We start from the raw sequence: 27,056 nt of genomic DNA, 5'->3' as shown, positions 1-27,056 counted from the left end.
TGCTCTGAAGGAAGGGTAGGATTCAAATGTAATATATAAATAATAGGGATAGGAAGTTGGGTGCAGTGTGGTGGTGGTGGCCTTCTGCGTATCTCATTATAGAAGGCTTTACAGCACCACCACCACCACCCCAAAAAAAGGTCTGAAAAATCTTACCTTGTAGAATTTATCTGCCCACTTTCAGTATAGTACTGATACTCTTCTTTTCTCTCTTGGCAGTAAGAACTCTATATTGAAGGATGTCATGGCTCCAGGTACTCCCAAGGTAAGTGAGCCAAATTTGGTCACATATTGTTTTCCAATATCCTCCATGCCCCTACAAACACTCTGTTTCTTGGTCCAATTTGATCTTCCTTTCATAATCTTCATAACAGTATGTGGTATCAAGCAGTTGTCTCGTCCTGTACACAGACCCTGAAGTTCCCTGGGCAGGGGACAGTCACTTCAGTCTTTATTTCTGCATCCCTCTTTATATTAGTGCCTCAATACGTACGTAATGGGCATGCTTTGAACCCATTGCAAAATCATTTCAGCATTCTAAAATACTTCCAGATTTTACTAGAATTGGCTTTTGGGTCCCTGCAATTGGAGATTAAATCATTTTAACTTATGACCCTCACATTGGGTGCTCTGGAACCAGAGACACTAGTTTGGTGAAGTGGATGTCTGCAGCAATTCTATCTCCTCTGTCTCCAACCTCCATCCATAATGTGTTAGGGGTGGGGTGTGCTTATCTGTGGCTAAACAAATGTGTGTGTGGTGGCAAATGCAGGGTCATTGCCGAATAATGTAGGAAGTGGCCCTTAGGACCAAGCAGAAAAACTTTGTAGGTTATTGTGCCACCTGCTGTCATAGGCTGCTAGTAATGTGTGCGCCACCCACCCTATACAGTGGGGTCTTAGTGCTACTCTGGCAGATCATGAGCTGCCATTCCTGATTCGGAAACAAACATACACAGCAGAAGCAGGCATGCAAGTAAAAGGGAACACATCAATTAAAAATCAAGAATCTTCATATTTGCCTTCACAAGGGAGTAGGAAAGAGCAGCATGAAAAGCAGCTCTTGTACTGTGCATTTTGGTTGTGCTCATTGCTGGATGGTGATAACTCATCTGTCCCAAACACCAAGCCTGAGGAGGCGTTCAATAGGCAGATTAGTTGTTTGGAAGTAAATATAGAGAGTTAGAGACAGTCACCAGATAAGGAAGAAAAAGGCCTTTTCTCCCAGCAGGAATTGAGGCTTTGAAGCTTCAAGCAACAAAGAATCCCATTTCCTTTGAGTGAAGGGATTAAGGCAGGATAGTTGAGGGGTCCTGTGTAACCAAGATCACTTGTCTGCTGTCACCACATGGCGTCCCCCTCCCTTCACTCTCCCACCATCACCTAAGAACATTAAGAAGAGGGGGCTTTTGAATTCTTCTTACAGCCTCTTGGCCTCAGAATTGTTATTCTCAAGTGGCACTTGCTTGAAGAACAGGCCCGCGTGATGCAAAAGGAGCTGTGCTCCTCACTTAATAGCTAGACTAAGTGTAAGTCTGCCTTGGTCTTCAACTGGTGGGTCAAGATTCCCTATCAAGTCATGGGCTGATCTAAGGTGGGTTGCAACAGCAGTGCTACCACCATTTAAGTATATGGATATGGTGAAAAATAAAGAAAGAAATGGTCCTTAAATATATGTTTAGGTTAAAAGTGGGTACTGGGTCTGAAAAGGATGAAGAGTAGTGGTCTAGAAACACCATTCTCTGACATAGAAGTCCTTCCTCCTCAACCCCTGGTTTGCTGGGATTCTCTATACAGTAGTTACCGGTATTTAGTGGCAAGATAAATGGGTCCCACTCACATGTTCTAGGAAAGAATCTTGGCATTGAAATAAAACCTGCAAATTGCCCCTGGAACGATCAAAGATGCCAAAAATTGTGCAAAGAAAATAGGCAAATTTACTTAAATTTCACATTTTATGTAGGCTTGCACATTTTGGATTTTAATTTTCAAAATGGGATTCCCACTCCCCACCCCTCACCACTAACAGTTGACTAAAATAAATCTCTGGGTGCAAGTTTTGAGACACAAGGATTATTTGTTGTAGATGCTGTACGTAATGTTTGGTCGGTGCTAAATGCTTAGGTTTAAGAAATGTTAGGATTTAATTAGGACTGGTATGTTAAGACTGGGACATGGGTGGCGCTGTGGGTTGAACCATAGAGCCTAGGGCTTGCCAATCAGAAGGTCAGCGGTTCGAATCCCTGCAATGGAGTGAGCTCCTGTTGCTCGGTCCCAGCACCTGCCAACCTAGCAGTTTGAAAGCATGTCAAAGTGCAAATAGATAAATACCGCTCCGGCGGGAAGGTAAACGGCGTTTCCATGCGCTGCTCTGGTTTGCCAAAAGCGGCTTAGTCATGCTGGCCACATGACCCAGAAGCTGTACGCCGGCTCCCTCGGCCAGTAAAGCAAGATGAGCGCTGCAACCCCAGAGTCGTCCGTGACTGGACCTAATGGTCAGGGGTCCCTTTACCTATACCTTTATGTTAGGACTGATAATAGCCAGACTCGTGTGTATTTAAATTGTGGGTTAGCCACTGTTAATTCCCTGGAATTAGCATATGTGAAGGGTTATGGCAATTAACCTAGGCACACTTCCTGGGTTGTATGTTGGACATTGTAATATTCACCAAAGCAACAAGTGTTAATGAAGTCAGCCAGGCTTCTTTGTGAAGTGATGGGCGGTGGGATAAGCAATTAGAGAGTTCAGAGCATCAAAAAAATTAGGTATTAACACAACACAGGATCAAAGGAAATAGTTGTGAGAATACAAATGTGTGGTGTCTCTCTGAGGAAAGTAAAAAAGGAAAGCTGATAAGCTATGGTGTTATTTCCTGGGTTGTGCCCTGCAGTGCAAGAGAGGCTGCACAAAAAAGGATGGGGCTTGGCTTACCAATGTTGTTACTATGGAATGAGCTGGCAGGTATTGAGATGCTGCTGCTGTGAGCCCTACCATTGACAGCTCCAGGTTGTATATATGTGTAAATAAACCATATATCATAAAAGACACTACAGCCTTTGTTGAACCTCGTTCCCAAAGGAAACACTAACCCTTGATAAGCATGCCTGTAACCCCTGGAATCTTGCGCAGCCGATTGGGGTGGCGTGTAACAGTGCATTGAAGTTTAAAAAGAAGAGAGGGAAGGGATGGCAGGGAAATCTGATGCTGCATTATTGTTTCTGGTGGTCTGCCTGACCACTAACGTCCTCTGAGGAGGAAGAGTTTGATGAAGCTGTTTCCAGATATCTCACAGTAGATAGATTCTTTACTAAATTTTCTCTGTACTTTAAGCCAGAAAAGGTACTATGTACCTAGATTCCTCCATCAGTGTTCCTGAATCCCTAGTAACAGCTTTGCCATGTACTTCTGTGATGACCTTGGGGAAATCACATAATACCTCAGGGCTTCATCTCTAAAAGTGATAGACGATAAAAGATTAATAATTAAATCTGCTCATTGTGGCTGTAGGGGAGAGGGAGAGACCAGAGAACTGTCCATGTATATTTGAAATATGTCAGCACTTAGGGCTGGTATTCATGTGGGAGAAAGACTGGGGAAAAGATTGGGTAGTTGTAATTAAGTTTGGAAACATATCCACTAAGGCTGTGATCCTAAGTATACTTTATTGGAAGTGAGCATTATTGAAATCAATGAGTCTTACTTCCAAGCAAATGGATTTCAGAACAGAATTCCTTCCTTCCTGTCAACCAACAAACCAAATTCCACATATTGAAAACTCACAGGAGACATGGAACACTGTCTGGTGCTGCTTTGCAAAAACTAGTTCGAACATAAATATATAGAGTGTGCGGTGGATGATCTGTGTGCTCTAGGCTGAAATGAGGTATAGTTCTGACTTCTGTGTCCAAAGCTGAGTGGAAAATAGTACCAAGAAACACCTTTCTTGAGATTCAAGGAGGATGCCATAGCTCAGTAGTAAAACATGTTTTGCATGTAAAATGTCCCAGGTTCAGTCTCTGGCAGGGATGGGAATGAATCACTGGCAGTCAGACTGTAAACAATGGGCTTATCCTTACTTCCTCTTCTATTAGTGTCTTTCCACGGGGGGGGGCACTTTTTAGTGTTCTAGCAGAGCAAACGGCAAGAGGGGGGCAAACAAAAATGCCCAGGCACCAGTGGCGGAGCATAAGCCAGCACTACCTGGGATGAGTGCGTGGGGTGCGCCCCCAGGGGGGCGGGGCACAGAGGGCAGTCTCCCATGCGCCAGTGTCCAGGGAATAAGAGGGACATGGAAGCTGCCACTTACTCTCCTCCTACTCTTCGCCATGCAAGGAATCCCAATAACTTTGCTCTCTGGGCTTGTCCACTTATTTGCCTGACCCAGGGGCAGAGCTGTGGCCAGGCATGAGTGCAGCAGCCAAGGCACAGCTCTTTCTCACGTGGAGCCAGGCTCCAATGAAGGAGCCTGCTGTGGGGGCACGTTTGCACCCAGGGGACGTCCCCCCCATGCTACGCCTATGCCAGGCACAGAACTTTAAAGTGCAGACCTGTGCCTGGGAAGACTGGGGCAAATAAGTGGATAAGCCCAGAGAGCAAAGTTATTGGGATTCCTTGCATGGCAACATGCTAGCATGGTCAAGTCTTTGCCTTCCCCAGCAAAGAGAACCGTGCACTGTCCTCTGGTGTAACTCAAACAGTGGTTCAAATTGCCAGATGTCAGGAAGTTGAAGTTGGCTTTCCTCCTTAAGCATTTGTCTATTCAGTGCTGCTGTGGCTTCCGGAAGACAATCAGACAAAGGAGCCAGTAGGAGTATGTGAGTTTACTGGGCATTGGGAAAGTGTCAGAGAATAAAAGATGCTGGTGGTGTTCGTGTCTTGAGATGCTGAGACCACTGGTGCTGTTACAAAGCACAGCAAAAGCTGGTATCACTCATTGCATTCGGGTTACAGTTCCCAAGTGATAACAGCTATTAGCAACACTTTGACTGGTTCCCCACCATGCAGGGGAGGGCAGGAGACAGAAAACATGTCAAGCCATCACCTCCATGTTAAGTGATAAGTACCTATTTAGATGGCAGAGTTAAAGTCCAACGCATCAGGCAGGAAACACTTTGCGCAGGAGAGAAGGGAAAGGCCAGAGCGAGATGTAAAAAGCAGGGTTAGGGTATTTGTTGTGCTGACAGCAGCTGTGATTGATTGTTTAAGAGAAATAAACTGCCTGTGTTTTCGGGGCTATCAAAAAGCAGGAGCCCAGCACTTAATAGTCTCAAATGGGTGGCCTTGAAAGGAAACAAAGTGTCACTGCTGCCGGCTCACCGCTTCCCAGTGCTGACATCTGACCTGTCTCTGAGACAGGGAGGGGGTAGTTTTAGGAGAGGCAGCAATGAGCATATGTTACAATCTAGATGTGTTTTCTTGACTGTGGGCTGCTCCCAAATCATAGGTGTCCCTTGCCTTGTGCTTGCTTCCACCCGTGTCCCTGGGATCAGCATGGCACACTCACATGTTTATGTAAGCACATACATGTATGCATGTGACATGCATGGGCACTTCTTATACACATACACACAGAGTGAGCAGTCATTCACCTAACCCAGGCATGGCTAAGCTTGCAGAGACTGGTTTGTTTTTTTACTACGGTAGTACCTGTCTCCTTACTTGACCTGTCTCCACTACCCCACACCTACCCTGGCCACATTAGTCTTGCATATCCAAGTACAAATATCTGAACTCTGCAATAACTCTGGAACCCTAGCACCTCATATGAAGGTTTCTGCTATTGCTGATGTTAAATAACTGCGAGGCAGAACCTCCTGCTGACCTACTATGTGATCTGGCTATCTTCCAGTAGATTCTGATCTACCTTCTAACATGCAGATGATAAAACAATTTCAAAACACTCACACCTGCATGAGTTTTTCTTGCCTGTGCGCATGAACACATGGTAGGCGCTCTCTCACACAAAAATAATCATTTGGAGATATATTCAAGAGCACCAAGATCTATCCTGTATGTGGACCTATACCTCATTTACACTACCCAAGTTTTTGGGATGGGTGAGTAGAGGTAAGGAGGGATTTTCTTGCTCTCTTGTCTCCCACAACAGGTACCAGTGGCAGAGTAGATAAAGGGAAGGGGAATTGGTAAGCAGCCATCGTCATTGTCCTCCTCTTCCTTCAACCCCACCTCTCCCTTCCTCTTTTACCTGTGGCTCCCGAAGTGGCCCATTCCTATATCTTTTTCCTTGGTCAAGAGGTGCTGTAACCCCTTGAAAGAGAGCCCAGATATCCATGTTTGCAATGAGGATGGCTCACGCTGTCCCCTTCCATTCAAACTTAGTGACCTATTGACTCCCTCCCCGTTTCCAACTCCCCTGCAAGAGGGGTCTTCCCCCCCCCCACATCAACAAGTATATTGAAGCAGGTTGCATTCGCTCGAAAGTGACATTTTCACAATCACAATTGCAACATCCTATAAGGGCTTATTGGTTTCAGTAACCCGATAGTAGTTTATCCAGTGTTATTGTCAAACAAATTATTACAGAACATCTGGTCAAACAAACTACTTATGGCTTGCAGAGAAAGAAACCTTGGAGGTAACTGTTTCTCTGCCTTTCTAACTGGTTGAGGTGGTTACTTTGTTAACAGGAGTATTTACTCTGACTTTTCTGGGTAGGAGCACCACACACCACAAAACCAAAAGACTCGGGGCTCATCCACACTTCCTCTTGTCCCACTGCTTTCTCCCGGGGAAAAGCAATCTTTAGTACTCAATTGGAGCAAATGGCAATTTGGGTTTGCTCCTATAGAACTTTAAAGAGAGGGGTTTTACAGGGAAAGCTCTGGAGCAAAAAAAGAGTGCTCAGCCATACCGGTAAGCTCTGTGTTCTGTGTAATAACTTTGGACTGTGTCACATTACTGCTTGCTTCAGCTCCAGTATGCTCCCACCACTGGTGTTTGAAGGGAAAGGATTGTGGCAAGGGGAAAACTGCTCGAACCCTTGCCTAGAAAGTGTGGCTCAAACAAAACTGTTCAGATCTGTGGTTTCCAGGCACAGGACAAGCGGAAGTGTGGATGAGCCCTGAAACGGCAAATAGTACAGTGTATATATATATATATATATATATATATGCAGCATTAATGTCTGAAAGCCTGCATAAACAGCCAAATTTTAACCTGGTGTCTAAATAGCTTCTTACACTTTACAATGTCAATTTATAGGACTTTTCCTGACTTTGTAAGAGTTGTTCACTTTGGTTGCCATTGATAATAATTTTCCCTCTTCCAATTTCAATCTGCACAGAATTGTATGGGGAGCAGGCATTTTTACATAGGGATAGTCATTTTTCTCTCTGTACAATTCACTCTGAGTGCAGCATCAAGCTATGTTGCTCTCAGGGGGACATGCTCTATTGTATTCAAAGTGTGCAGTGGCGAAAAGCAAGGAGCCCCATGCACTACTAGCTGCTCCAGGGTGTGGGCAGCTACATTACCTGGGGATTTTTAAAGGGCGAGGAGGAAAAAATACCATACAGAAATGGTGCTGTAGTCATCGGATGCCTCATAAAGGGATCCACAGAATTGAGTGGATTCATGATCTGATCCTGGTTATGATCCATCCAGATCAAATGAGGTGAGTCTGCTTTGGAATAAAACTTCTGCATATTCCTTCCCCATCATATATGACAAAAAGAGTACACTAGTTTAGAATTGACTAAAGCTGCTGTTTAAGGATATGTTAGCCTTGTTTGAAGGGATACTCTTGATTGAGAATCCACAACTTTCCTTGACAACCCCGTCCCAGTTTTTAATCACTTTCCCCTGCTGAAGAAACTGCACCTTAATTTCTACTTTCAATCTGTCTTACTGCTCTCTCCTTGTGCTTTCTGTCACATATTATAACTGATATTTCTCCCTTAGCTTGTTCTTCAAAGGGGGATTTGTCAAGTTGGAAAGCATTAGAGCAGAAGTAGAGAAGAAAGACCCGTTCTCCCTATGAGCTAAGTAGGTTGTTGCTTAGAAGCTGGCAGGGGAGGGAAGCGAGGGTGAGAGCAAGCCTTGGACAAGATTGATGGCCTCGTTGCCATTAGGAAAAAAATTAGCCGGTGGCGGCTATCATATTAAAGGGTGAAGAAGCCGTGAATTATTTTCTTAAAGATCTTATCGCTTACAATGATAATTTTACCTTCCAAAAGGCCACTTTTAATGAGGCGAGCCAGGCAAAAAGTCATGATTTAATGCCAGATTTTTTTTCCCAAACACATTTTACTGCTTTTTTGTCCATGTTTAAAAAGCACCGGTGACCTTTTTTTATTTAGCGTGCCCCAGGTGTAATGCTGAGGCTGATCCTCTTAGGGTTTATAACCTCAACAGAGAGTGCCTTTACCCAACGGAGGGATGATTTAAAGGAGGGCTAGAAATATGAGGCCTCACTGGCACTCGCACAAGTCTCTTGCTCTGCCTTCCCAGAGTGAAATGGTGGCTTGCCTAGGAAATGGTATAGGGAAAGGAGCTCTCGCTGAGAAAGGTTTGGTCAGGTTTTTGGCTGCTATTACAGGTTAGTGCTTGAGAAGAAGGGGAAGGCTGGACTTCAGAGTGCTGGTCCTGCACAATTAGTACAATTACCAATACATCTGCATCCTCCATACTAGATTGCAGAGTAGCTTAATACAGTGGTACCTCACCTTAAGTACTTAATTGGTTCTGGAAGTCCGTACTTAACCTGAAGCGTACTTAACCTGAAGCGAACTTTCCCATTGAAAGTAATGGAAAGTGGATTAATCTGTTCCAGACGGGTCCGCAGAGTACTTAAATTGAAAGTACTCAACCTGAAGTGTACTTAACCTATAATCAAAAAGCTCCATTGCTATGTAGAAGACAAAGCCAAGAGAAATCTAGGGTGAAATTCTACATCTTGCTATTGCAAACATTCTGTCTGCACAAGTATATCAGCTGGACAGACAGAACAATCCCCCCTCCCCATGTGCTATTCTTGGTTCTTCTTACCCTCCCCCCCCCAGCCAATTTCACAGTGGGAGTAGTGGGAGGAAAACCCCATTGCAGAGGCCTTCAACTGATGGGGTTTGTTAGGTAAATCCTGCCCTTGATATTTGGGCAATCCTCAATGGTTCCAAGATGTTTGGTGACTTGGAAGCATTTATTCTCCATGGCGTTTTGGTGCCATTCCACTGGTTCGATTCAAGAGACAAAGGAGAAATACAATATTATATTCATTTAACAGCGTTCTTTGCTTTTTCTAATTTCAACTATTTTGCTAGGAGTGTCAAGTTTCTTTGAGAGGATAGGAAAGATGACCCAGTGTTGAGAGTGTCCAGGGGGCATGAGACATAATTTTTTCTTGTAGATAGTAACTCCCTAGAGAACAAAGGCTACTGGTGTATCACAGGGTCCAATCACGAGAGTTCAGGTTGCCTTTTGTGGGTTTTTTGTGGGGTGGGTTGAATTGACTGGCTTTTTTTTTAAAGAAACCCTCATGATTATAGTGTCAATAGTTGTATAGTGCATAGTTGTCCTGTACCATAGGGTTAATTGATTTGGAGGGTTGAGGATTTGATAAAATTCTCCAACACTTTTGTTTATTTAGAAACTCAGGGATGGGGAACCTGTAGCCCTCTAGATGTTTTTGGACCCCAGCTCCCAATAGCCCCAGCCAGCATGGCTAATGGTTAAGGATAATAGCTGTTTTAGTCTAGGAAAACCAGGAAGGCCTCAGGTTCATATTGCCCTCAGTTAGGTAGACTAAGTACAAACTATCTCCTGTTTTGGCCCATTGTCTGCATGAAGAAAGGGGTTTTCTGAGCTGGGACCTAATTTTTCAAAGTAGATGTGCATCCATACCTTCTCCTTCAGGAATAAGAACTTGCCCTTAAGGGAACCCAGGGTTCATTGGCCACATTAGAATGGGCCCAGTTAACATTTCGATCACAATCCACAGGTTGAAGAACACTGCTCATTAGTCAAGAGGTTATGTGACCTCAAATTGTTATTCTTTTGATTCAGAAAAGTGCAAACTGTAAGCACTAAAACAATGGACCTTTCGTATTTTCTGGTGGCAGACAATCTGCAACAAACGACGGACTTAATCTTCCTCTCCTTCAATCTATCATCCACCCACCCACCCATCCCCTTCTTCATGTTTCCTCTTCACCCATGAATCCATTTTTTACCCTCTATCGAAAATATGGTTGTGGTGTCATTGGGATGACCCACCTTTGATCAAATCCGAGTCCAGCTTTGAGCACAATCTACCAGCCAACAACCAAACACTAATGCTGGTAGGAAGGAGCGATATGGGCATTTAAAGCTGACAAGATTTCTAATTCTAAACCTTCTGCTCCCATTCCTCCCCCTCCATCCCATCTATGTGCCTGATAATTCTCCTGACGCAGCCTAAATGGAGAAGCAGTTGCCATTCCACCTTGGTGAAATGAGAAACACAAATGAAGTGCAGTTTGGTGCTAGAGCAGGGGCTTGACTCACTGATACAGTGTTTAACATGCTGCCGAGGTATTTAGAATAGAACCGCTTGCTACAATTTTAAGAAGACAGTTTATTCATCTAAACGGCAAGCGTATGTAGAAGAGGGTCTGAGATTGACGTCTTTGGGATTAGTTTAGCCCTGCATTTTTTCTGGAGGTCGTTGTCATGGTGTTCAGGAGGTTGGTAGAATAAATGGGGCCAGCGTTCTTCTCGGGACCACATGCTAAAAACTAATACATAACGTTTAATTTACTGTCTCCGTAGCTAGCCCAGCCATTTTTCAGATAATAATATTGGATTAGAGCGACTTGCAAGGGTGGATGGGAGTGGGCAGGCAGGCATGTGGGGGCTGATGAGGAGCAATGAGAGTTCGTTTTTTAGGTTCCTTGAAGCAGAGTCCATGGCTTGTGTACTTTTATTTCTTCACAGAAGCAAATTGAAAAGGGAAGTATCTTTAACTCCTGCGATCAGGGAGTTACATGCAATCTGAGAAAGAAGGCAAGGGTTTACCTTGCAACCAGAGCCCTCCCAATATGTCAAAATATTGTATCTAGTCTATTAAGATATGGGGAGAAGGATCCCATCCATTAGCTTCAAATTTTATTTTGCTGTATTGGCCCTTTCTGATACCAAGATGGTTATATTTTTGCAAGGTGGGTACTTCTCTGAAAAGGGTTTTTTGCTGCAGTTAGAAGACCAGGGTATTTGTTCCTCAAATGGCTGGTTTGTGTGGGATTTTATAAACATCGTTTTATTTGCCTATTTATTTAATAAACTTACACCCCTCTTTTCCAAATACAGTGGTACCTCTACTTACAAATAACTCTACTTACGAATTTTTCTACTTACAAATGGAGCTCCATCCGCCATCTTGGATGCGGTTTAGATAGGATTTTTTCTACTTACGAATTTTTAGATAGCGTTGCATCTACTTACGATTTTTTTTCTCCCAATGCAATTCCTATGGGATTTGACTTACAAATTTTTTCAACTTACAAATGTGTGTTCGGAACGCATTAAATTCGTAAGTAGAGGTACCACTGTAAATTATAATAACATACATGATCACAAAACACATAGAAATGTCCATTAAAACAGCAAAATAGTAAGTTTTCACCCCCTGCCAAAGTGACCACTCTATTATCTCAAAAGACAGGGGCTTTCAGCTGTCACAAACTTATTTGGGTTTAAAGTGTCTGTGTATATGACTAATCTGAGCTGAATTTGAATCAGTCAAGATTATAAACCCAAATCCAACTATAGGGCTCTGATAAGTTTAGTGAGGAGCTGTTGGTTAGTTTTTGCACATTACACACCAGCCCAGAGAAGTTAATGTAATTGGGTTGGCAAATTTCCTAGAAAATAGACTAATAGCCATTGACATGCAAATATATGCACATTTTAAGTTGTTCACTACTTAGCTCAGCTTATTTTACAGAGCTCAGATGGGTTGGCGTGGGTGCACCTTGCCTGGGGTCACCGCTGGGGATGGGGGATAATCCAATGGCAACAGAGAAGTGGGTGATATGAGGCTAGGCTGGTTCAGAAAGGCTTTGCTTTTTTTAAAAAAAGGAGTCTGAATAGAGTTACTTAGAGAGTTATCAGCTGGATTAATGAGAAAGAGAAGAAGACTATTTCAAGAATAACAAGCAGCATGGTAAATTACACAAAAATGGAAGTCACATGAGACAACCTGTTTGTTTGTTTAGGGGGCAATTCTTTGCTCCCCTAAAGGGCAGCTGAGGAACTATAGATTGGCAGAAGGGCCACTATGCTAACAGAGAGGGAGTCAAGCTGCCCAACTGACCCCCAGTGAGTCAGAAAGCTCCACCAATAACACTGTCCCACTGACAGTGTTGTGTGAAATGATGAAGACCAAAGCAGAACGTGATCAAAGGTAGCAGGGGAGGATGTGGATCCACAGGATACTAGGTTTCATCATTATCTTGACATATCCATACCCCAGAAAGAAAGAAAGAAAGAAAGAAAGAAAGAAAGAAAGAAAGAAAGAAAGAAAGAAAGAAAGAAAGAGTTCCTGAAACTACTACACAGGTCCTGGAACTAAAATTGTGGTTAATGAGGAGGGGAAGAATAATGAAAAAAGAAAAGGCTTCACCTGCTCACCAGCTGTTTGTCAGTGACCACTGATTGGGGGGGGGGGGCTGCACTCAACCTGAAAATGAGAACATTTGCATATGACAAAGCATCTGCAAATCTATGCAAATAAGGTAAAGGTAAAGGGACCCCTGACCATTAGGTCCAGTCGTGACCGACTCTGGGGTTGCACGCGCATCTCGCGTTATTGGCCGAGGGAGCCGGCGTACAGCTTCCAGGTCATGTGGCCAGCATGACAAAGCTGCTTCTGGCAAACCAGAGCAGCACATGGAAATGCCATTTACCTTCCCGATATAGTGGTTCCTATTTATCTACTTGCATTTTGATGTGCTTTCGAACTGCTAGGTTGGCAGGAGCTTGGGACCAAGCAACGGGAGCTCACCCCGTCACAGGGATTCGAACCGCCGACCTTCTGATCAGCAAGCCCTAGGCTCAGTGGTTTAATCCACAGCGCCAGGTGGAGTCAAATCAACATATAGTGTAGTGAGCCCAGAAAATCCTGTTAGCATCCCTGTTCTCAGTAAATGAACCTCCTTAAAATATTGTCAAAGCATTCTATCATTTCCCATAAATCTTTTTTGTGCATGGAATTTATACCTCTGCTATTGCTCTGAAGTTTGCACGGTACTGATTAGCTTCACAAATTTAAGTAAACTGCTGACCATTTTGCCTGCATAGCTTGTGGTAAAAGAAAGGAAATGTCTGTTATTTGGGATATTACTGAGATTAACAGGAAATCCAATAATTAGAATAAGGTTTAATAATATACTAATATTTGTAATTACTGAATGGATCTGTGCAGTTGAATAGTGTTTGGCACCAAATGCTTCTCCCCACTGATTGTGCATTACTGCTTTTATGTCTTTTTGTTTGAGTACATTTTCATGCACATTAAAAGTTAGGAGGTGCAACTGAGATGCTTTTGCTTGTATCCCTGTTTAAACCCTCAGGTAGTATTTCAATGGCTAAGAAAATGCAAATAAAAAAGTTTTCTTTAACAAAAGCAATATTTAGCATGGGCTTTTTAGGGAGTATCATATGTGGTCATTTGATCAAGGCACTGCTCACCTTTTATCCTATGCATTTTTGGTGGCATCTTTCTTGTCCAGGTGCAGAGATAGTATTGCACATTCTTTTATAATCCCAGATGATGTATACTTTGCCTATATGTATAATTATGTAGTTTCCCAATGCGTATGCCAGTGATACTGGAATGGAGATGATGGGAGAACATTATTTCATATAATTCCTTTCACTTAACCCAACAATTCCAAGTTGCTGTCTTTTCTTTTTCCAAATCATCTCTCTTTGCCTAATGGGCAGTAGTTCCTGCAAGATGTAGTTGTGTACTGGTGTTTCTATGTCATGACTGCCAGTGTTGTTCTTCAGTGATGTATTTCCATGTGAGAGATACAAAGTTAAATAATACAGCTACTTCTGCCACTAACACAAACTTGGGAGCACACTGGAGGACAGAGGAGGGGCAATGCTCATGCATCCAATCCTAACCATAGACACTGTATGCAAGCCACCACACATGAGGCCCAAAAATGATATTCTTGTTTGTCCCATACTGGGTGACAGGTTTGGCCTGAGGTGAATATTTAGCTCCCTGAGTGACTTCTTGCATCATTCTCAAAAACCTTTTCAAGTTATCACACCACATGTCCATCTAACATAGATTTCCCTCTCTATAGCTGGTTGTTGGTGATCATGTTTTCTTAATTAGCATTTTTTGCTATTACATATCACACCTCCTTCTACGTTTCCTCTTGAGAACAAGGAACACTTTGCATTGTTAACTGCTTCTCCCTTTCCCTGCTTCTTCCACAGTCAATTTTGTTGTCAGCCTCAATCAAGCGAGAAGGAGACTCTCCAACGGCATCACCTCACTCCTCAGATGATATCCATCACTCAGACAGATACCAGGTGAGAGAACAACCAGGAGGACTCAGCTGATGACTGGAAACCAGGAGCTACTAAGTGCCACTACTCGTTTTTTCAGTGCTGCCATTCAAGTCCTTAACTTTTTAGCCTTTTATGTTTTTTCAGGGATTATAATATCCCACTTGTTTAATGCATATGTCCTTGCATCTGGGGAATCTTGACAAAAAAAGCACTATGGTATACAAATGTTAAATAGTACCCTTAAAAGGCTTGCACCCAGTATAGCTTTCTGGTTCCTAACACTTCTTGGTGCATCATGGCATAAAATACAGTTAAGTATTATATAACAATAATAATATTTATACCCCACCCATCTTTATTTATACCCCACCCACTCTGGGTGGCTTACAGCATATATAAAAACATAAAATCTCCCAATACAGGGCTGCCTTCAGATGTCTTTTAAAAGTTGTGTAAGTCTTTATCTCCTTGACATATGAAGGGAGGGCGTTCCACAGGGAGAGTGCCACTACTGAGAAGGCTCTCTGCCTGGTCTCCTGTAACTATTATTGAATAATGTTAGTTTTAATTTAGATATTACTGTATTTTGCAAATGGATGGAAAATGGGACTAAGCATAATGCCCCAATTAGCCAGAAACAAGTCACCATCAGTAGGACTCCATTCTGAAAATCATGTAAATGGAATTTGCAGGTGTAAAAAGTGTTGTAGCCTTGTCAAATTTATTGGTCAGTAAGTTTTGTATAGGTAGTTTATTAAGGTGTGAACACAAAGGTTATCTGCTGTAGTATGTCCACAGCCAACACAAAGGTTATCTGCTGTACTGTGTCCAAAGCCAATAGAAGGTCACTGTACAACTACAATTCCTATTAGTGTCTGAAATATGTGTGCGCGCACACACACATTATGGAATGCTGCCCATCATCTCCATGGGTATATGGGCTGTACTACTACCGTAGTTGGAATACAGCCAGTGCATAACTGTGCTAATGAATCAGTAGTGGTCTGAGGCTGAGATGAACGTTTGTGTCTATTGTATGACTAATATATCTAGCATTGTATGTCTTTTCTTAATTGTTAGTAGCTCCTGCCATAGTCATAGTTTATATAGTTCAGACTATGCCAGAGATATGAAGTGCTCACACTCTGTACTTTCTATTAGTTCATGCTTTTAAAAATGAATCAACACTGTTCTGAATAATGTCAAATACAGATAAACATTGCTAATAGTATTCTTCTGTATGCAGTAAGTGATCCCAGTTTGCATTTGATGGCTTTACTTTTCACAACAGGCACTTCACAGAGACTCATAAATTCTTGATGGAGAGGCAAATGGGAATTATAGTTTGCTTTTATAGGGTAGAAGACTGGAGGATGATCTTTTTTTGTATTTTTTACTGCTCCAGAATTTGTAGGCCGAAGTAGTACAAAGCAACTCCAGTGAATAATTAGAATATGACTAGGGAAATACACAGGCATCAGAGATAAATCTCCTCTGGGAGCTAATCCAATGGGCTTTATGCAAATAAAATAAAATAAAATAAAATTCTCCCCTTGATTCCAAGAGCTGCAAGCTGAGCTTTTCACATGCTGGATGTGTGCCCTGATCATATATTTCTTTAAAACTGCAGTGCTGATAATTTTGCATTGCAAGTTCTTTAAGGCATTTATGATCTGCTAGGAAATATACTGTATATATTAGTGAGAGATTGGGAAGCAAACTTTTGCTTATGAGGTTGTTCTGAAGAAAATTTCACAAAGTTTGCACTGACAAGCTCTGTTGGTGGCTTAGCAAGGACAGAAACAGTTCGCCATTTAGCCCATAGTGATCACGTGAAAACTTAACCTGATGCACATGCAATCGCATGGGGGAGCTCTCTATGATAAAACAAATGCTGTATTTCTCCGAAAATAAGACACCGTCTTATATTTATTTTCCGTCAAAACACACACAGTATGGCTTATTTTCAGGGGATGTCTTATTTTTTTCCCTTCTCCTGCCGTGGCCAGCATTACTGCTGTGCCTATCACTATGTCTTATTTTCGGGGTATGGCTTATATTCCTTGAATGCTTAAAAATCCTGCTACGGCTTATTTTATGGCTATGTCTTATTTTCGGAGAAACAGGGTATTTCCACATCCCTGCTACCAGTGATATGTAGAGAGCATATATTTTATGTGGGTAAATGGTGCTGTCAGCTGCCATGTGGTTACATGCATGCCATAGTGTTTGCAAGTGGCAATTACACAGTAAATGGTAATCTGCACCTACCCTTTGTAAAGCATCAACAGAGCTGTCCTGTCCAAGCTTTCTAAAATTCCTTACAAAATAACCACATGAACCACAGCCATACATCTATAGCTGTCAGAGCTGGGCCATGGGTTGTGGTCTGCAGTTGAGAACACGGAGTCAGGACCCAAGGGAAGTGAGGAGGCAGGGTCAGAGAATAAAGACTGAATAGCAATTAGTACCAGAGGTTAAATCAGAAGACAGGACTCAGGAACATAGAGTAATAAGGATCAGAGGACAAAAAAAGGCAGAGTCAGTAGGAGTCAGGACCATAGTAAAATCAGGATCAGAGGGTAAACCAGAAGGCAGAACTGGAATACCTCCTCCACATGACCTGTTTATTGAACATTCATCCTGGTTTGTTTGCATTGTTATATGGCTCCCCGTCAATCATTTCCAACACTTTCTAGTGTATTGCCTCATCACTTTCTACACCACAAAAAGTCCTTTTTTAAAAGTGGGCTTGTTGTGCAAGAGCATCAGAATGCTTTAATCCACTTCAATTGTGCAAACCTAAATTAGCTGGTATGCGATTGAATCTTTCCCGTAAAATAGTAACAGTCTGGAAGGGATCTTAGTAGAACAAGCCAGAGTCTGGACTGACAAACAAGCCCTTGTTGCTCAAGCAAAGTTCTACTGAGACAGGAAGCCCTCTTGTTTTCCTTCCTGCCCAGGCTTGAATATTCATTCTGGAAGGTACCTGCCCAAGAAGTTGTAGTGATTTTGCTTGCCACATGGGGTAATTAATGGTCAACAGTTCCTGAAATATGTATTTAGATCTAGTTGGATACAAATGTAATCTGGCAAAGCAAGGGAAAATTCAGTAGGAACAGAATTAGAAAGCGAAGCATTATTATGAGAGCTGAAAGGTTGATCAGAAAACTAGGATCTAGTCCAAGTTATAATTTGGCAGCCAAAATTAGTTGCTAGCTCTCTCCTACTTGGCTGTTTGGCACCTATACTGCATTTTTCTGTGTTCTCATAGAAAAGGAGAGAAATGTTTTAAGTTAACAGTGTTGTCCCACGTGCATTTGATTTAAACTAGAGTTATAGAAAGGCTACTACAGATATTGTTGTGGAATTATGGTATAAAGAAAAAGAACAGATTATGCTGCAATTGAAACTTGTCCCCTCTGCATTCGCAGCTCAGGCCCAGAAGCCTTAAATTGTTTTCAGAGAGAGCAAGTGAAACTGACAGGAAGTTGTTGGTGTTTTTGAGTGATCATGTTGAGTGAAATAGTAAAGGCAGGATGGTTGAGGAAAAGAGGTGAAAGGAAGCAGAAATGTAGGTAGGTAGGTAAATGAGAGGTTTGAAGTTGCTCTAGCTGCATTAATCTGACATCTCTTGAGTAACACAAGGAGAACAGTATTGCTTTTTGAAAATGGAATTTTTATACTGTGTCCTTTCTTCCCAGCTTTCTGCATAAGAATAGGATTAATGACATGACTGTTTCTTGACAAAAAGAAAGAACTGTTCCAGTTAAAGAGTATGTTAGCATTCTAACACAGAATCAATTTAGGTCAGGTCCTAGAAAATATTGGAGCACTCCTATCTCTCCATTTAATAAATGTGAAATGAGGATGCTAAGCACTAGACAGAGTCAGGTTCCAATATGCCAGACCAGGGTTTGGATAGTAAGTAGAGTGGATCTGCTTGGTAAAAGTGCAATTTGCCTGAAGAAAAATCCATTAAAAATAGGATTTCACCCTCTCTCTAGGCAGTCAAACTGAGAGGAGGAGCCAATCTCATTCAGGCAGGTACATTCTGCCTTTGGCAGAAACAGTAGGCTATAGCTCCTTCTGTAAATGTGCCGGGCCATGTTCCCTCCACTTTCCATAGATATTGCCAGCATGTACAGTACTAATCAGGACATTAAAATATGCTTACATTATCCAGTTTATTACAGAGACTCGTTTTTGCTTTGCACAAGTACACACAATGCCTTGGTTGTTTGCTGGCTAGTCTTTATATGGGCTGATCCTGTCTTTCAAAGATTCATAATACACACATCCTTTGAAGATGTGCTTAAACAGTAGAGTGAAGGAATTCCCTATGGTACTCCCTAAACTCCAAGATACGTTACAGTATTTTGCACCCAGAAATATAAAGACTAGTATATTGTGATGTGCTGCATTCTTGCACGAGTCACTGAGGGATAGTCCATTGGCAACTCAAGTGCATCAGATAATGTGGATAAAGCTTCTAAAGAAGAGGCTCAGTGTACTAGAACGAAGCTGCCAGCCGAGACTTCACTTGAAACAATTGCCTTCCTCTCTCCTCAAAACCTCAATAATATGTATTTTACTACTGTTTTAGCTTACAAACTAATGTCTTAACATCTGTGAAATATAAAGCATTTCATTCATACATCAGTTTGTGACAGATGCAAGGCATTTGCTGTTTCTTAAAATCAGTGCAGACTTAGCATACAGAGGTGCTAATTAGGAAAATAAATAGACAGCAGACAGTTGAGATTGCCCAAAATACTTGATTTTTCTCTTTTTTTCAAAATCATGCTGTCTACTTCTGTGCATATTGACCTAAGATATCTTATCTACAATTGGCCCCAGTGAATTATAATGAATATAAATGGGAACAGACTACACTAAACATAGTCTCTCAGTTAAGGCTGTACAACTAGTGCCATCAAAATGAGTTAAAAGTATAAAATAGCTGAGAGATCAGAAGGGTGCAGACCTGCCCCAAATCTCATCCCTTAAGTTATGTATTTACTGAAAAGAAACATGGAAAAGCCCAGTATATTGAAATAATTCAAAAGCTTAGGGAAAAAGTGTTTTGAGAGGCTTACGGTTTTGAAAGGTTTTTTTTTTAAAGCAATTTAGGCCTCAGGATTGCAACACTGTCACACATGTTTGCCTTTAAACACTTGGATAGTCTTTGATGGCTTCAGCAGGATTGCTAATAGGATCAAAGTGAATCACTTCCCTTAAGTGTTTGCAGGATGTGGACCCTGGTTGACAGGATAAATGCCATTTTATAGATTTATCATTCTTGCAATCACTGACTGTGACTTTAGAGTCATAAAAGAATAAAATAATGACTGCTTTGTCCAATAACATGTTGTATTTGGTAAGGTTTTATCTTCATTTCATCCCTATAGAGAACTTCAGCTCATCACTGCCTTTTGACAGGAAAAGGGAGGAATGCTTATGTTTCTAGGAGTCTACAAGACCTGCACACACCACTTTCTGTTAGCCCTTTTTATTATACATGCACACAGTAGATAAAATACTAAGTATTTCACATAGCTTAATTAAAAAACACATGCCAAGAACAATTTACTGGATGTGATTCTTGCAGCGTACATTGATACCTATAGTATTTCTTAGAAAAGAGATGCCTCTCTGAATGGAGACATCAATTTATCAAGAGGGGTACCTTTATACAGTTGCAGTTTGTGTGCAAGTGTGCACTGCTAGGTTGTTGGTTTTCCTCTGCTTAGCCTTGCAACTATTATTGCTGAGGGTTCTTAAGTTTCAAAGTTATGAAGCTGCTTACACCTGGGAAGTTACTTTATTGGTGCAGGCCACCCAAAAAGGCAGCTTGTCTTCTACAGAAAGTTGGAGTGGGTTCCTGCACTTTTTGTAATAGAAATAAGCAGTGCTTTTTTCTAAAAAAAATATGTTAAGGGTTACTCTCATTTTCCTACTCATATTGAAATACTGCCCCTCAATGAGGCCAAACTTAGATTCACAAACTGTTTAGGGACAAAATAAAAAAATTCCTTCAGTAGCACCTTAAAGACCAACTAAGCTTTTATTTTGGTATAAGCTTTCGTGTGCATGCACACTTCATCAGATACACTGAAACAGAAGCCACCAGACCCTTATGTATACATAAGGGTCTGGTGGCTTCTGTTTCAGTGTATCTGATGAAGTGTGCATGCACACGAAAGCTCATACCAAAATAAAAACTTAGTTGGTCTTTAAGGTGCTACTGAAGGAATTTTTTTATTTTGTTTCGACTCAGACCAACACGGCTACCTACCTGTAACTAAAACCGTTTAGGGGTATGGGAACCCCTGCATCCCCCCCCTCCGAAGAAAAGCACTGGATATAAGCTTGAACTTTCTGTTTACAAGGGAGACAATAATGGGGTACTTCTGTCCCTGCTAATTGCAGTGTTATCTTTCCAAATTTTGTTAGCTTGAGCGGCTAGCTTGCCATTTTTCTGCTCATTTCTCAAAGTCTCTGCAAGTTAAATTTCTGCTTGGGGAGTAGATGCATCTTGTCTGTAGTTTTTACAGGAATGTATGTACACGTATGAACACTTAAGACACAGGGAGGCAGCCTTGATGTGACGACAGGCGTGTTTGTGGCAAGCATTGTTTCCTTCGCCGACTTGCTGGAGAATTTGCTTGCGTGAAAGAGTAAACCTTCCATGCTTCTCTTCAAAACACAGACGTTCACTAAGGGTGCAGATTTTGGGGGAGACACCGAGCGACGGGAGAGGAAGTGCTGGGGATGTTTATAGCTTAGCGTGGGGATATGGGGAGTGAGCAATTGCGTCTCGGGAATCCGGATCCTGGTGGTGGTAGAGGAGGGGCTGAGGTAGATCGCCTCAAACCGAGTGGTATTTGCGGCGCGAAGAAGGAAGCGTGGTAGCAAAAGAAAAAGTCCCGAGTCCCAGACCGCTCTTTGCCTCCCCGTTGCCATGAGAACAGCTTCCGCCCCCTGAACTCTCACCCCGCGCAGGCCGCGGCGACGCCTGGTCACATGATCGGAGCTAACATGGCGGCGGCCGCTGTTATGGGGAGCTGATTGCAGGTGCCGGGGCCGTAGCCTGCATCCGCCCTCATCCCCGGCCATGCAGAGCGAGAGAAGGGAACCCGGTGGTCGAGAGGAGGTGCGAGCGGGGCGCGTCTGAGAGGCCGGAGCGTCTCTGGGGCCGGAGCCGCTAGGGCAGGAGATGGGGCTTGTTTACATCCGAACGGGGGTTGGGCCATCATCCCTGAGGTGGGAGGGGTCTGCTTATATCCATATCCATAAACTTGGAGGGTGCATATTTTTTTTCATTTAAGGACGAGGCATACCCTCCTCCCCTCTTAGGGGCAGTGCAGAAGAGCTTTGTTTATCTAAGGATGACACGGGTCCCTGGAGGGAAAAGACCAGGAGGAGATTGTTTATCTTTGGTATTTAGGAAATAAGGGCAATACAGGTATGCTTGTTCATTTGTAGGAAGATTAATTTATAGCTATGCCAAAGCTAGACAGCATGCTGCAGGCCGCTTTCCCCCCTACAGTAGTCTTGTAGCCTGAGGAATTAGGGAATGGGGAAGTGGTATGGAACCTTGCAAGCAGTTGGGATGAACAGTGTGCCTACATTTGGGGTGCTGTGGATATCTATATATGGACAACAGCTGAGTCAGAGGAAATGTGGGTATATTTGTGTTTGAAGAAGTTATCTGGGAAAGATTAATTTGTGGTATTGGTTTGAATTGGTAAATGGAAGCAACTCCCAAAGGGGAAGCTTGTCAGGTAGATGAGAGTGCTCTGGTAGATTTTTCTAATCTAACCATACGCTCCCCAAGACTGCTTCTCAGAATGGGGTAAATAACTCTGTGATTTTCTCACCAGCAAGTTCCTAATGCTTTTTTGCTCCTGATCTTCTCTTAACAGACCTTCTTGCGAGTGAGGGCAAACAGACAGACCCGGCTGAATGGTGAGTGCAGCAGAAATCCTGTACCATTTCCCCCCTTGTTTCAAGATGAAGACTTTCATTATCAGGGCCTAACAAGTATAATACTTTCTTTCTTTGCAAGCTCCTGAACTAAATATGCCCCAAAGGGTTAAACCTTCAAATCAATCATTTGTATACCTAACACATTTTATTCCTCACTGAACCCAATCTTAAATTGCTGCCCCTGCTTTACATTTATGTGGGCCTCCCAATGACATTGCTTTTCAGGCAGCTTGCAAACATGAAATATAATACAGTAAAACAACAATTGCAGGAAAATATTGTCAGCAAAGGTAAGAGAGAGAATCATTTACTCAACATTATTAAAAACACACCATGTGGAAGCAGTAGATTGCAGTTCAAAACTTTAAATAATCACAGATCTGAAAAGGCTTGGGAGAAGTATTTTTTAAAGGTATTTTGCTTGGCATTGAAATGGCCATAAAAAGGTGGCAAGCAAGCCTCTCCTGAGGTAGGCATGCCACAATTGGGGTACTACCACCACTTGTTAAAGTAGCAGAATTATTTTACTGCTTGCCTTTTTTAAAAATACTGATTTTCTTATGGGTGTAATGAGATTAGTCTTTTCCCCCAATACCATTGTTTTCACTTTGTTACCTGCTATAATCTCCAGCTGTCAAAAATACTTGTTTACAGTTAAAAAAATACAACTATAATTCCTGTTCGTTTCATTTATTACAACTTTTTAAATTCCACCTTTCTTTCAACACCCTCCCCCAATGCTTTTTTGAAACAATGTGCAGGATAAAGGCCTTTAATATCTCACCTGGTTATATGGTTATATGGACTAGGTACCTCAGTAATTTGCAACTTGGAGCTGAACCTATTACTACTGTGTATGTAATAGCAGATTCCATAATTTTTGGTCTTAGGATAGACCTGTCTTCAGAGGAGTAATTAATTCAAGATGTATTTTGTAATTTTTATCCAATAGTATGTAAAACACAGAGTATTGTCACTAAGTAGAAATAATTTTTCAAATATTTTATATAGTGACCCTTTATTTTAATTGATTCTACTTCCACTGCCAGTGAACAGAAAAACATGTACTTTATCATCTTTAATTTGGTCAAGTGTAAGGATTATGAAAATTCATCCCTGAAAAGTTAAGAGCATCTTTAAATTATCCTGACAGTGCAAGAGGAAATTTTCCTTGAATTCTTGAATGCCAGCAAGATTCAGAGCTATAACATACTATGTTGGATAAAAGGAGAGAGCTCTTGAATTAATGAGGACTGTGCACTATGTAGTGAATACACGTGATCTGACATTCACATACACAACTACAATATATTTCTGCTACTGAATAATTATGGCATATGATTAATGAATACGATTGCAGTATTCTATTGATCATCTTGCAAACATTCCCTTAGGGCACTTGGAACTATTACTGGAAATGCTTATTGCAGAAATGCTAATATTTTTCAAAAGAACATGATCGTTTTTGAAAGCAGACCTAGGTTTTGCCAAATATATTGTATGTTGGCTGTATTTGGACATAATGCTAAACCAGCATTCCCCAACCAGTTGCCTCCAAATGCTTTCAACTTCATTTCCCATCGTCCCCAACCATGGGACACGCTGGCTGGGGTTAATGGGAGTTGGCATTCAAAAAATCTGGAGAGCATCAGATTGGAGAAGGCTGTGCTAAACCATGGTCTTGCATTATAAGAACAAACCTTGGGCCAATATACCCAACCCTCCCTTCTGGCTTGGCCATAACAGGAAGATTATCACCAGTTTAACATGTTGTGTAAACTATAAGCTGTCATTAGTTTTAACTGGTTATCTTAAATGAATTATCATCACAAACTTACGATTTGAAGTTGTCTTGTTTCCACTAACTATGGTTTGACATATTTCAGAGGACATAGCAATCTGCAATGCATCTAAAACCAGCATTTAAAGCTTCCGCACTCTTCTGCATGGCTGTGATAGTGATAGAGGCATGAGTCCTGGGCAACCTGTTCTTTCTCACAATGCTACAGTGTGGTTTAATATTGCATCTAAACCACTTCATTGTCTCTTTGTTAGATCATTGTGAGTGTTTGGTGCCCCAGCATAAACTCATCACTTGCTCCTCTTCCTCATTATCTTTACTAACTGCTGTGTTGTGTTAATTGTATATCTTATGGTATTTGAAGTTATAGGATAGTTGGGAGTCTAAAATCAGCAAGAGAAAGACTGGAGCTTGAGTCTTTAGTTCTACAGTGCTTTGCTTTTGCTTTGATTTGTTAAGTCACATAACACACAAGATTCACATTCCTCTTTCAGTCCCCCCACACCTTTTCTATGTACCTGAACACCATTACAATTTCCTTCTTTGGAATACTATTATTAGTCAAGCAAAACTAGCCCAGCCATAAGCTTAAGTACAGTAACAAGACTGATTATCTGCCTAGGATTAGCAATATATGAGTAGTTCAGAATCCTTCAGTTGGAGATTGCGTTACACTTGCTTAACAATTTAAATCAACTCTTGTATTTTTGTTCATCCTTCCTTCAGGTTGTTTTTAGTCTAGATTGGCACTTTCTGTAGACATAGACAGCTCATTTATCTTTTTACTTCATGGTTCCACTGAACTCTCGGGATAGCTAACTAAATTTATCATTGAGACTGTGTTTTCCCACACCACTGTTTCCAAAGTCTGTCTCTCTATGTCACCTTTTACAAGGACTTGGTCAAGATATCTTTGAAGATCCAGGTGTGGTAAAATTCTCTTTGCAGATACTCCCCTTCAACTTACTCATTTTTTCAGAAACTCTGTTTGACTTGGACCAATCCCACCTGTTCTGAAGCAGAATGGAACAATGCTGGAAAGAAGAAAAGACAATTTTATCCAGTGCTCAGATTCCTATACAGTGGTACCTCTGTTTACGAACTTAATCTGTTCCAGAAGTCCCTTCTTAAACCGAAACCGTTCTTAAACCGAGGCACGCTTTCCCTAATGAGGTCTCCCACTGCTGGTGCCCTTCCATCTTTCGGCTTCTGTTCTTAGACCGAGGTAAAGTTTGCAAACCGGGACACTACTTCCGGTTTTGCGGAGTTCCTAAACCGAATAGTTTGCAAACAGGGCTGTTCTTATACCGAGGTACCACTGTATTCCCATAATGAATCACATAAATTGTCAAGGCTGTTTGTCACTAAAAAAATAAAATCTTATAGACTCTTTTAAAAAACAACCTCTAGAGGCAACAAGAAAAGGGAAGAAAGGAAGAAAGAATGCAAAATGTATATAATGTAAGAAAAAAAATGCAAGTCCTTGTTATAAGAATGCCCAAATAGTGTAAATATCACTCTATTAATTAGTTGTAAAGTAACATGTTTCAGTGGTCACATTTGCATCAGGTTTTGAACAATTTATGAAGAACTGTTAATGAGGAGAAAGATACTAAAATTACTTAAAATTGGCATTTTTAAATGATTTAAATCAATTCACCCTGACTAAAGTATGTCTTAATATCCAGAAATCCTAATGCATCTCACAACAAACTGTTCAGGTACCCCGTTAGACCTCATATCAGCACTGAACTTTGGACATGCACACAGTCTTGTCCAGCACAAGAAACTGAAAAGGAGAGGACTTGAGCCAGTAATGATTGGCAAGCAGTCAGGACTGAGTGAGGAATCTGCTGGCATTGCATCTTTAGCAGCAGCAGGCAGATGAGATCTGCTCTAGAAGCTTCAGGTTGAATAAATGGATAGAAGAAACAAGTTAGGGGGCTAGAAGGGATATTGACTGGGCCTCTTTAGCACAACTAGGTGCCTAGGATAGGTGGGGTGCAGAGTTCAAGCTTGGGTTTTTGTGCATAAATGGCAGACAAAACAAGATAGGTATGTAAGAGAACTGCTTCCACCCAGCAGCTGAGCTCAGCTTCAGAAGAGTTCCAGGGATCAGCTGCACAGTACACATGGAGGCATGGCAAGATAAAGGCAGGGGATTTGTGAGAAAATGAAGCAGAATAAGAAAAGACTTCAGAAAAGGAGGAGTGTCCTCATGCCCAGTAAGAATCATGAGAAGCCTACTTGTTTCCTAGAAAGACCTGTCTATCAGGAGCACAACACAGGATAAACTCCCTTAATAGAGCAAGAAAACAAGAGCTTGATAAACATGTCAGTAACATATAAGATCGAGACTAAGCATTAGTTCTTCTATCTGCAATACCTCAAGGACCACATCTCCATATGAACTTACCTGGACCCTGAGATCATTTTCTGAGGCCCTTCTTGGTGTGCCTCCTCCACAAGAGGTCTGAAGGGTGGCAACACGAGAATGGGCCTTTTCTGCAGTGGCTCCCCATTTGTGGAATGCTTTCTTCAGGCTGGCACCTTCATTATACACTATTAGGAGCCAGGTGAAAATGTTCCTCTTTAACCAGGCCTTTGGCTGATTGGCATCTGATGCTCTTTAAATGTGTGTTTTGGAAGCGGGGATTATTGAGTTGTTTTTGTTTTTATTATGTATTTTGTGGCTTTTATATTGTGATTTTATGTTGTGAACCGCCCTGAGATCTACAGG

At 41.8% G+C, this 27,056-nt stretch overlaps 1 protein-coding gene across 6 annotated transcripts in view; it reads left to right on the top strand.

Moving 5' to 3' along the window:
* RNF220 (ring finger protein 220) overlaps positions 1-27,056 on the top strand; it is a 304,666-nt gene that overhangs the window by 208,447 nt on the left and 69,163 nt on the right. For 5 of the 6 annotated variants that reach the window (XM_035121690.3, XM_035121686.3, XM_088673295.1 and 2 more), the window contains 3 exons: positions 220-265; positions 14,449-14,544; positions 22,452-22,494. In XM_035121690.3, coding sequence (XP_034977581.1) covers positions 220-265; positions 14,449-14,544; positions 22,452-22,494 — 185 coding nt within the window. Of the gene's footprint in view, positions 1-219; positions 266-14,448; positions 14,545-21,547; positions 21,680-22,451; positions 22,495-27,056 lie in introns of those variants that run through there. The other variant, XM_035121694.3, reaches the window with a different exon arrangement.

Source organism: Zootoca vivipara, chromosome 7 (genome assembly GCF_965207765.1).
Source record: "Zootoca vivipara chromosome 7, rZooViv2.hap1.1, whole genome shotgun sequence".
In the NCBI taxonomy this organism is placed as follows: Eukaryota; Metazoa; Chordata; class Lepidosauria; order Squamata; family Lacertidae; genus Zootoca; species Zootoca vivipara.
This window is presented reverse-complemented; position numbering and strand designations above follow the sequence as displayed.